This window comes from Zea mays, chromosome 5 (assembly GCF_902167145.1).
Source record: "Zea mays cultivar B73 chromosome 5, Zm-B73-REFERENCE-NAM-5.0, whole genome shotgun sequence".
Taxonomy (NCBI): Eukaryota; Viridiplantae; Streptophyta; class Magnoliopsida; order Poales; family Poaceae; genus Zea; species Zea mays.
Genome location: NC_050100.1, coordinates 7,264,134 through 7,275,902, shown reverse-complemented (window position 1 = coordinate 7,275,902; position 11,769 = coordinate 7,264,134). Strand labels below are relative to the sequence as shown.

The window sequence follows — 11,769 nt, the reverse complement described above, 5'->3', positions numbered from 1 at the left end:
CTATAAGCTGAAACAAACATACTAATAGTTTGATGTTCCTGTGAGTTAAAAAAAAGCAGATGGTAGACTTTTTTTTGGCCAAACAGAAAATTATATTCAACTGTGAGTTCATAGGTACAAAAATGTTTCACTAGGACTATTCTCAATCTCAACGCGTCATACAAATATCGTATCTCACCTGCCATGCTGTCTGAAATAATGGATGGTAACTATGAGCCGTTCATATAATTTAGAGAATATTTGAATGCATTACAGATAATAATTAGTTGTTTAAGAAATTATTAACAAATTAGCTAGCGAATAAATAATTATCTAAACTATTAACTAATTTATCAAAAATAACTAATAACTGAACTATTAACTTAGTACATTTAAACACTCTTAGTTTATGATGAATTGAGCTTGTTGAATGTCGAAGATACAACTTTTCTCTCTTTTCAATAATTTGCTTCCTACACAGCGGATCGTTTTAATGAACATGTTTTTTAATCTAAGGGCGTCGTTTTCTTTGGGCTTTTGGATTTCGAAATTGGGTTTTGTGGGTACCGGAAAACCAAGGAAAAGTTGAAAAGACTGTTTTTACCTTTTATGAATATCAACTTTTGAATAAATAAATTAAAAATGTATAACAGATGTGGCAACCTTCAAAACATGCAAACAGGCCAAAAGCTGCAATCACCAGATAAAAGACAATCAAAAACTGCAACCACCGGATCATAACCATCTAGCAAACTGGCCAAAAGAACAGTAACATCTGGAAGTTCCAGACAGCTAGCGTTAGCTATACTTGCAAAATGATCTTCCCGTGCTCCTACATCTAATGATCACATAGCACATGGTAAGTCACATCACCATATTCCTAAGTCTAAACGGAGAGGTTGCCTCTCATTTACAAACAAAAAAAAAGCCAACAAGGCAACGGGGCGGCAGTACGTTCTAAAGACGGACCCAGTGATGACGACTTCCACATGAGTGAGGTTCTAGAGAAGAAATAACAGAGTCAGCCTTTATCTCTACATTTTTGCAGAAAGGTTGTGTTAAACCCAAGACCTTTGGCTCAGTAGAAGGCTTCTCACCACCGCGCCAGGCCTATCCACAGCAGCAGTATGTTCTATGGTTCTATATTCCTATACGCAGTTCAGCATAACACGGGTTGGGTTGACTTGTTAGTAGTCGCTGAGCTGCCCTAGTTCAGTAAGCGACACTTGATATCACTCAGCGAGTTTACTGGTGCTGCAGCAGCTCCTTCATGTTTCTTGACAGTAGCTGCGCCAGGGTCGAGCTCAGAATTGTTAGTGTACCCATGCCACTTTGCAAGATGATAGAGAATATACCACCGCCCCAAGTCCTGTAGCTCTGATGCCAGATCATGCAATGTCGTCGCCTTTTCAGAGCTAAGATATACAGGGAAATACATAAGAATGTCAAATTGCGAGGGTATATGAGCATCATTATTATCGCAGCCATTGAAAATCATAAGAAAAACATGAAATAGTGGAACTAATAGTACGTTTGCATATGTTTATGATTAATTGCAGGATTCGAATACTAAAGCCTGTGAGTTGTAGTTCAATTATTGGTATACCATACCTTAACAAGGAAATTTCCAGCTTGCCAAGCCTCGACTCATATGTTTCCAGAACTTCTGATAGGATTCTTGAGCCTTCCTTACCAGAAGTGCTGCTCTGGTTCGGTAGCCTGGGCAAATACCACAAATGAAGATTCTCAAGATCAATGTGAAATCTAAGTAGTCACAAAACTACATAGATATTATGAATAAATCAGCCTGCTGATTATGACATGGTTACAGTCCCATAGTTTTCATGTAACTATACTAACTCTCGAGATGTTAAAACCTTGGAGAACGATACAAAAGGAAACACATTCAAAAGAAATAAAATGATGCTTACGTGTCATTCACAACAGATAGAGCAGTGTCACATGCGTCACTGAGTGCGGATTTAGAAATGTGGTATACAATGGCCTCAATGGAATTAGTAACATTTGCGGCAAGAAGTCTAGCTGGTACAACAGGAAGAATATACTGAATCAGGCTAGTAGTCAAAATAAGTCTCTTCCGAGCTGGAGTATTAAAGGTGCTACTTCCCATTGTTGCATTCTCACCATCTACCTGCTATGCACAATAAGGATGTCAGACCAGTGGGGAAAAATTGCACAACAGAAAGGGTTTTATATGACATATCAAAAATCATATAACCTTCTCAACCAATCTTTTGGTAGCACGAGCCCAATCCAATTCAGGTGTTCTATAATTCAAAACAATCAAACAAACATCAGCGAGTCAAAAGGAGTTGCATAAGCATTTTTTAACAAAAGAGTCAAATCAAACTAAAGATCAAATACTTTATTTAAAAGATGGGTGAGTTCAATTAAAAATCAACACCTTCTACGATGCATGCTCCCATGCCCGGGCATGATGTGATCATGCCACGCTAAAAGGTTTTCTGCAGCCCTTTTCCGCTTTTTTTGCTGTGAAACGACCTTGCCATCAGATTTGTCAACTGGCAAAACACTTGAGTGTGAAGGTTTGCTTGCAGCGAGTATGATACTCTGCTGAGGATCAACAATCTGGCTATGATCACCACAATGATATATGTATGTTTTCATACCCATACTCTCAGGAGTTTTTTGTTCAAAAGACTTGAGGCGGAGGATGCCATGGCGTTCAGAATTGTATGTTGCTGTTAAATCTACTTTCTTAACCTCTGTTCCTCGAATACATGATGAGTTCAGATCCTTGGACAAACTCAAGCCAGGCTCTTGAACAGAAGTAGTCTGTGTAATGGGTAGCAGCATGTCTGAATGTCCAGCGTGGTTTGAAGTATGTATTCCAAAGGTGCAATCTGTGACTACGCCATGTTGTGCTGTCTGCAAATCTTTGGCTGCCATTGCTTCATCATGACATGCGGAAGCTCCTAGTGGACAAGAATGGCCATCCAAGCTAGCAGCAGACTCCAGATAGCAATCAGCAACATTGTCGGTCATTTCCAATCTAGCATCAGGAGCAACACTCTGTGGTTTCTGTAATAAAGTATCTTCACTTGTGGGCAGCAAGTGTCCTTTACCATTTCCCCCCAGGCTAATTATTGAAGTGGGCTCACCAATACTTTTGCGACAATCCAGTAAAGGCAATCCAGAACTTGACATATTTTGCCACTGAGATGCTGAAGCATAAACTAAGCCACATGTTTGAGAAGTAGACTGATACTGTTCAGGATAAGAAGATCCATCAGATATAGCTGACTCAGGTGGTCCAGTTTGCATATATGGGGCATTATTATTAAAGCATGCAGCAGAACCACTTTCATCTAATTCGGTCTTCATATCAAACTCAACCAAATTGTTGCTGCAGTTTAGGACATTTGATTAGGTCGCAACACAGAAATACCAAATTGGGCAGTGATACTTAAAAAACAAATAAATATTTAATTTGATACAGAAACTGTAGACAATTGGCTAGTTTTAGCGTTCCTAGCAGAGTAAGATACCAAAACCCATCTGACTGGAAATAGTGAATGTCGTTACCAAAGAAGTGTTTGGCAGTTACATTTCGGTTGCAAGCCAAAATCTATCTATAGAAATAGTTAAGCCCACAGCTATAGGTGTTGCAGACACCATCACACTGTTACTGTGAAGAACCAGTATTAGTAAAGTTGCAGATTACTAATTTTAACATGAATATGAAATTAATCATCAATGATATGGACATATGGTGAAACTGCAGCACCTCAAAATTTACCTTCGCTCAAACATTCCATATGTTTGTGAAAATGAATCAGTTGATACACCGAATGAATTTAAAAGTGAATCAATTTCCATCTGCTCTTCACATTCATACATGAGGGGTGACTTTTTTGAGCAATGATCCACAGTTCCATCTGCACTGTATACAAATGAACTTGACGGTTGATGTGATATATCGTTTTGTCTGTCTTCATTGCTTGGCATAAAGCCAGAAGATTCTATGAGACCAGGGTTCGTTCCCCATTCAGCAGAATGCATTTCACCTCCACTTCCATTAACATGGTTTGTCATGGGCACTTTCTGACGAGGCAGTTCAACCTCACTAGATAATTTGTTTTGCTCATTGTTGTTCATCTTATGTTGGAGATCAGCAAAGTTCTGAAAGGTACAATAAACAGTGGAGGCACTTGTGAGGGTGGTCTCAGTATCACCAGGGAAAGACAATAAATTTGAGGTGAAAGATGGACTGTTTAAAGAGCCATTGTCCCAAACAACTTTATGCTTTACGGCATTCCCACCTGAAAGTTCTGCATGATTGAAAGTCAAATCACTGCACTCTTCATTGAGTCCATTGTCACTGTTGGATGCTTCCAAAGCCTCTTGCATTTGCACGAGAGCATCCCAAGTTCCATCCCGCGTATCCGAAATGTGGCTATTTCTTTGCAAAGGAGTACTATATGGATAACTCGCAATTCCTGTGCTACAACTACTTCCAAATGAGATAGCTCCCTCATCATTTTCATAGGAAGTTAGTTCTTCTGTATGATCAAGGCAGGATGCATTAGAAGGTCTACGCCGGTGGATGATACTTGTGTTGATATTTTTCATCCACATTCCTTCACACACTTCAGTTTGAGGAGGCCCCAGAAGGTAGTCAAATTGTTGATATCCTCCCACCAAAGAAGAATCATTATTCAGACCAAACTCTGCAGCATTTACAGGAAGACCTTGAGCTGCAAATCCCTGCTTTGAAACAGAACTAGTGTACTGTAAAGCTCGGCTACAAAATCCCTGATTAGCATCTTGCGGAATACAAAATGTGCTTGGGTCAACTGACAAGTCTTTTGCACTCGCCCCATCCACATTTACCAAATGTTCAGCACAACTGCTAGACTGAGGACACAACTGCGAATAGGCTGCCCCCCTGAACCTTGGAACAGGAGTGAAGCTCATGCTTTGATCAGCATCTGCAGGTGATTGGATCCAAATATTTACACATACTAGTTAGAATTAATCAGAGCAACAAAACCTGCAACAACTGTAAGACCCTAATTAACCATGACCTCTTATGACCTATTGCCCATGTGCTAAGAAAACTAAATAGAAGAATACTGCACAGTATAAAACTAGAACGCAAGCAGTGAGCTAGAGATTAAAGAAAGGCATGCCGCACGCGCTATCCCCCAACCCAAGCTTAAAACTCACCGAACAAAACCCTTGACCTCTAAAACGTCAAAGGGCGTCGATATTCTCACTGAAGAATTAACGAGCCACCTCAAAGCTCAAGCTAATTAACAACTAGAACGGCTACCTAAGCAACCAATCAACTACGACAATAGCTAAAGAAACCACCGAAGGAAGTAAGAAGCGTGCGCGGCGAGCTGAAGGGATGCCTTACTAGAAACCGGTGAGGTCGAGTGTAGCGGTCGCTCGACGGTGAGCTCCTGGACCCGCTCCTAGCTGCTGGATGTCTCGCGGGGTTAGGGTTTTGGAGCTGGGAGTGGAGCAGCCAAGGCGAGCACCAGTGAGGGAAGAGGAGCGCGGACTGCGCAGTGGGAACGCGGAAGCTGCCTGCCGACCCGTGCGCTTTGACTTCTCTTTCAGCGGTCGTGGAGCCGGGGGCAGCGGGGGCCGCCAACTGGGCCGTACCGGTTTGGCCCGTGTGAGCCCAACTGTCCAAGTATAAATTTAGGCCGTCGGTAACTAAAGATTAGTGACAACAATTTAGTCGTATTTAATTTATAAATAACCAAATAAAAAGATTAGTTCTAACATTGTCGGGGACCATAATTAGGGGTACCCTCAAGACGCCTAATTTTCAGCTGGTAACCCCCATCAGCATAAAGCTGCAAAGGCCTGATGGGTATGATTAAGTCAGGGATCAGTCCATACGAGTGACTCGATCACGTTTCGCCCGAGCCTAGCCTCGGCCAAGGGCAGCCGACCTCGAGAGACTTCCGTCTCGCCCGAGGCCCCCCATTTTACGACGGACACACCTCCGGCTCGCCCGAGGCCTTGGCTTCGCTTAGAAGCAACCCTGACTAAATCGCCGCGCCGACTGACCAGGTTGCAGGAGCATTTAACGCAAAGGTGGCCTGACACCTTTATCCTGACACGCGCCCCCCGGCAGAGCCGAAGTGACCGCCGTCACTCCACCGCTCTACTGACCAGTCTGACAGAAGGACAGCGCCGCCTGCGCCACTCCGACTGCAGTGCCACTCGACAGAGTGAGTCTGACAGGCAGTCAGGCCTTGCCAAAGGCGCCATGGGAAACTCCGCTCCGCCCGACCCCAGGGCTCGGACTCGGGCTAAGACCCGGAAGACGGCGAACTCCGCTCCGCCCGACCCCAGGGCTCGGACTCGGGCTAAGACCCGGAAGACGGCGAACTCCGCTCCGCCCGACCCCAGGGCTCGGACTCGGGCTAAGACCCGGAAGACGGCGAACTCCGCTCCGCCCGACCCCAGGGCTCGGACTCGGGCTAAGACCCGAAAGACGGCGAACTCCGCTCCGCCCGACCCCAGGGCTCGGACTCGGGCTAAGACCCGGAAGACGACGAAACTCCGCCTCGCCCGACCCCAGGGCTCGGACTCCGCCCTGGCCTCGGCCAGACGATCTCCGCCTCGCCCGACCCGGGGGCTCGGGCTCGGCCACGGCAACGGAAGACAGACTCGACCTCGGCTTCGGAGGAGCCCCCACGTCGCCCTGCCTAGGGCACAGGCCCGCCACGTCAACAGGAAGCGCCATCATCATCCTACCCCGAGCCGACTCGGGTCACGGAGAACAAGACCGGCGTCCCATCCGGCCAGCTCCGCCGGATGGGCAATGATGGCGCTCCACGAGCTCTGTGACGACGGCGGCTCTCAGCTCTCTTACGGAAGCAGGGCGACGTCAGCAAGGACTCGACCGCTCCAACAGCTGTCCCTCCACCAGGCTCCGTCGCTCCTCCGACAGCCACGACATCACGCCAGCAAGGTGCCAAGACCTCTCCGGCTGCCACATTGGCATGTACCTAGGGCGCTAGCTCTCTCTCCGCTAGACACATAGCACTCTGCTACACCCCCCATTGTACACCTGGATCCTCTCCTTACGACTATAAAAGGGAGGACCAGGGCCTTCTTAAAAAAGGTTGGCCGCGCGGGACCGAGGACGGGACAGGCGCTCTCTTGGGGCCGCTCGCTTCCCTCACCCGCGTGGACGCTTGTAACCCCCCTACTGCAAGCGCACCCGACCTGGGCGCGGGACGAACACGAAGGCCGCGGGACTTCCACCTCTCTCACGCCCGTCTCCGGCCACCTCGCCTCTCCCCCCTTCGCGCTCGCCCACGCGCTCGACCCATCTGGGCTGGGGCACGCAGCACACTCACTCGTCGGCTTAGGGACCCCCCTGTCTCGAAACGCCGACAGTTGGCGCGCCAGGTAGGGGCACGCTGCGTACTGACGAACAGCTTCCCGTCAAGCTCCAGATGGGCAGTCTCCAGCAACCTCTCCGGCCCGGGACGGTGCTTCGTTTCGGGAGTCTTGAGTTCATGTCCTTCGACGGCAGCTACGACATGATACTTCTTCCACCGCCGCGCGACAACGACAATGGCGGCCGACAACCCGCCCGCCGGCGGCGGAATCGACGACACCTTCCCCGCGTGGTGGAAGAACAACATTCGAGCTCGCTCCGTCCTCTCCCCCGCCAACGGAGGAGGAGGCGGGGCCATCAAGGCCAAGCGGGAGGCCGCGCTTTGTCGGCCGTCGAGCGAATCGACGCCCCCGACGCCCCGACGGAAGGCACGCCGGACGTCGACCTCGCGTTCGAGACGAAGGCAAGCGCCGTCCCCCCGCGACACGCCGACCCCGAGCAAGAAGACGACGCCAGCGCGCTCGCGGAAAGCCTGCAGGACGTCGCCCTCGTACCTGAGATGACGGTGCAACCAGTCCCCGATGTGACTACGTCGCTCCTCGTCGACCAAAAGGTACCGACTAACTCCCATCTTACATCATTTCGACTCGGCCTCAACCCGCCAAACGACCTCGCTTTAGCGGGCGCTCTCGTTGAGGCGAGTGCAACCCCACTGGGGTTTCGTATGCGGTCGCCTTGGGACCGGTTGACGGACGTCTCAACCTACGGGCCCTCTGGGTCCGAGGAAGATGACGATCCCAGCATCTGTTGGGATTTCTCTGGACTTGGCAACCCCAGTGCCATGCGGGACTTCATGACCGCATGTGACTACTGCCTCTCCGACTGTTCCGACGGAAGCCGCAGCCTTGACGACGAGAGTTGCGGCCCAAGCCGCGAATGTTTCCACATCGAGCTAGGGGATCCCTCCGAAGGCAACCATCTCGGCATGCCGGAGGACGGTGATCTTCCTAGGCCGGTGCCTCGCGCCGACATCCCACGGGAGCTAGCGGTGGTCCCCGCTCCGGCGGGGGGTTACGACCCACAACTCGAGCAAGTCCGCGAGGCGCAGGCCAGGCTCAACGAGGGAACAGGAGCGCTTGAGCCGATCCGTCGGGACGTCGGGCAGGTATGGGCGGGCCAACCCCTGGCCGGAGAAATACGTCACATGCCCCAAGGTCTCCAGCACCGCGTCGTCAACGATGTCAGGGTCAGGCCGCCGCCCGCATCCAGCGGGGTTGGCCAGAACCTGGCAGCCGCGGCGATGCTCCTCCGCGCGATGCTAGAGCCATCAACCACCGAGGGTCGGCGAAACCAGGGAGAGCTCAAGAATCTCCTGGAAGGCGCTGCGGCCCGACGGGCCGAGAGCACTGCCTCCCGAAGGCAGGGGTACCCCTCGGAACCTCATGCCGCGACTTCCCGATTCATGCGGGAAGCCTCGGTCTACACCGGGCGCACGCGCAACACCGCGCCTGCGGCCCCGGGCCACCTCGGCAACGAGCACCATCGACGCGACCGTCGGGCCCACCTCGACGAAAGGGTGCGCCGAGGCTACCACCCCAGGTGTGGGGGGCGCTACGACAGCGGGGAGGATCGGAGTCCCTCGCCCGAACCACCCGGTCCGCAGGCCTTCAGTCGGGCCATCCGACGGGCGCCATTCTCGACCCGGTTCTGACCCCCGACTACTATCACGAAGTACTCGGGGGAAACGAGACCGGAACTGTGGCTCGCGGACTACCGCCTGGCCTGCCAACTGGGTGGAACGGACGACGACAACCTCATCATCCGTAACCTCCCCCTGTTCCTCTCCGACACTGCTCGCGCCTGGTTGGAGCACCTGCCTCCGGGGCAGATCTCCAACTAGGACGACTTGGTCCAAGCCTTCGCCGGCAATTTCCAGGGCACATACGTGCGCCCCGGAAATTCCTGGGACCTTCGAAGCTGCCGGCAACAGCCGGGGGAGTCGCTCCGGGACTACATCCGGCGATTCTCGAAGCAGCGCACCGAGCTGCCCAACATCACCGACTCAGATGTCATCAGCGCGTTCCTCGCTGGCACCACCTACCGCGACCTGGTGAGCAAGCTGGGTCGCAAGACCCCCACCAGGGCGAGCGAGCTGATGGACATCGCCACCAAGTTCGCCTCTGGCCAGGAGGCAGTCGAGGCTATCTTCCGAAAGGACAAGCAGCCCCAGGGCCGCCCATCGGAAGAGGCTCCCGAGGCGTCTGCTCCGCGCGGCGCCAAGAAGAAAGGCAAGAAGAAGTCGCAATCGAAACGCGACGCCGCTGACGCGGATCTTGTCGCCGCCGCCGAGTACAAGAACCCTCGGAAGCCCCCCGGAGGTGCAAACCTCTTCGACAAGATGCTCAAGGAGTCGTGCCCCTACCATCAGGGGCCCGTCAAGCACACTCTCGAGGAGTGTGTCATGCTTCGGCGCCACTTCCACAGGGCCGGGCCACCCGCCGAGGGTGGCAGGGCCCGCGACGACGACAAGAACGAAGATCACCAAGCAGGAGATTTCCCCGAGGTCCGCGAATGCTTCATGATCTACGGAGGGCATGCGGCGAATGCCTCGGCTCGGCATCACAAGCGAGAGCGCCAGGAGGTCTACTCGGTGAAGGTGGCGGCGCCAGTCTACCTAGACTGGTCCGACAAGCCCATCACCTTCGACCAGGCCGACCACCCCGACCATGTGCCGAGCCCGGGGAAATACCCGCTCGTCGTCGACCCCGTCGTCGGCAACGTCAGGCTCGCCAAGGTCCTGATGGATGGGGGCAGCTGCCTCAACATCATCTACGCCGAGACCCTCAAGCTCCTGCGCGTCGATCTGTCCTCCGTCCGAGTAGGCGCTGCGCCCTTCCACGGGATCATCCCTGGGAAGCGCGTCCAGCCCCTCGGACGACTCGACCTCCCCGTCTGCTTCGGGACGCCCTCCAACTTCCGAAGGGAGACCCTGACGTTCGAGGTGGTCGGGTTCCGAGGAACCTACCACGCCGTACTGGGGAGGCCATGCTACACGAAGTTCATGGCCGTCCCCAACTACACCTAACTGAAGCTCAAGATGCCGGGCCCCAACGGGGTCATCACCGTCGGCCCCACGTACAAACACGCGTTCGAATGCGACGTGGAGTGCGTGGAGTACGCCGAGGCCCTCGCCGAGTCCGAGGCCCTCATCGCCGACCTGGAGAACCTCTCCAAGGAGGTGCCAGACGTGAAGCGCCATGCCGGCAACTTCGAGCCAGCGGAGACGGTTAAGGCCGTCCCACTCGACCCCAGTGGCGACACCACCAGGCAGATCCGGATCGGTTCCGGGCTCGACCCCAAATAGGAAGCAGTGCTCGTCGACTTTCTCCGCGCAAACACCGACGTCTTTGCGTGGAGTCCCTCGGACATGCCCGGCATACCGAGGGATGTCGCCGAGCACTCGCTGGATATCCGGGCCGGAGCCCGGTCCGTCAGGCAGCCTCTGCGCCTCGGTTGTCAAGGAAGGGTCGGCCTCGCCTCGGCAGAGCCCGACCCTCCCTCGGGGGCTAAAAAGGGGGAACCCCTCTGCGTCAAGATTGGGCATACTTCTCCGTGTCAAAAATTTTCAATCAAAAAAGGGGCCTCTTGCGTTCTCCCGGCTATGTCAGAAGCAGGGTCTCGAGGAGCGAACACGGGTACATGTAAATGGCAAGACCGACTGAGCTGAGGAACTCCCGTGCCTCCGGGTTAGGGATACCTCACTCATCACCTGCCACGAAGAATGACCCAACTCGAGAAGCCACCCTATTATTGACAAGCTAGGACGAACATGCAGATGGAAAGAAAGGAGAGTACGACTTCATGCAAGAAAGACAAAGTGTTCAGGCCTCAGCGACCGCGGTGAGACGCACACCCAACAAGAAATTGTTCAAACAAGAATTAGGCGCCGCCTTGGGAAGGAACCGCGCCCTCAGCTCCATCCCCGCCGTCGGTGGGGTCCATCTCGGCCTCCGGCGACGGCGCAGGGGGAAGGATCTCCGCCTCAAAGGTGGTCGCCAGCACCGCGCTCGGACCCGCGGCGACCGCGTCAAGCCGCTGGACCTCCGCCAGGGCAGCATCGTCTTCGTCAGGAAGACAGTACCCCTCACTAACCCGCTCCAGGTCCACAACGTAGTGGGAAGCAAGCACGGCGAAGGCCCGCCTGACGCCGTGGTGTAGCGCCTCGCGGACTCTGCCGCGCGCGTGATCACCCAAGGCTCGAAGGCGGCTCTGAGGGGAGCTTCCTGAAGGGACGTCGCCGGAGCCGAGGACACGATAAAAGTCCGAGACGGCCTCGGACATGGCCGCGAGGTCAGCTTCCCTCTGCTCGGCAGCTCCGGCAAGCGCCTCGGCGAGCGCCTTGGCGGACTCGTCAAGGGCGGACTCAAGCTCTGCAA

At 53.0% G+C, this 11,769-nt stretch overlaps 1 protein-coding gene across 7 annotated transcripts; it reads right to left on the bottom strand.

Moving 5' to 3' along the window:
• Window positions 1-683: 683 nt before the first annotated feature.
• LOC100383349 (uncharacterized) lies at window positions 684-5,640 on the bottom strand. 7 transcript variants are annotated; one of them, XM_008645842.3, is made up of 8 exons: window positions 5,384-5,575; window positions 3,761-4,952; window positions 2,405-3,367; window positions 2,219-2,267; window positions 2,125-2,134; window positions 1,911-2,022; window positions 1,591-1,698; window positions 684-1,394 (listed from the first exon to the last, which is right to left on the bottom strand). In XM_008645842.3, exons 2-8 carry the CDS (start codon window positions 4,936-4,938, stop codon window positions 1,187-1,189), a joined length of 2,628 nt encoding a protein of 875 aa, XP_008644064.1. In that variant the 5' UTR covers window positions 4,939-4,952; window positions 5,384-5,575; the 3' UTR covers window positions 684-1,186. The 7 variants fall into 7 exon arrangements, 6 of the variants coding, with proteins under 6 accessions (XP_008644064.1, XP_008644065.1, XP_035814643.1 ...); XM_008645843.3 differs by having other exon boundaries at window positions 2,125-2,131; XM_035958750.1 differs by having other exon boundaries at window positions 1,911-2,131; window positions 3,761-4,143; window positions 4,284-4,952; window positions 5,384-5,558.
• Window positions 5,641-11,769: the final 6,129 nt, after the last annotated feature.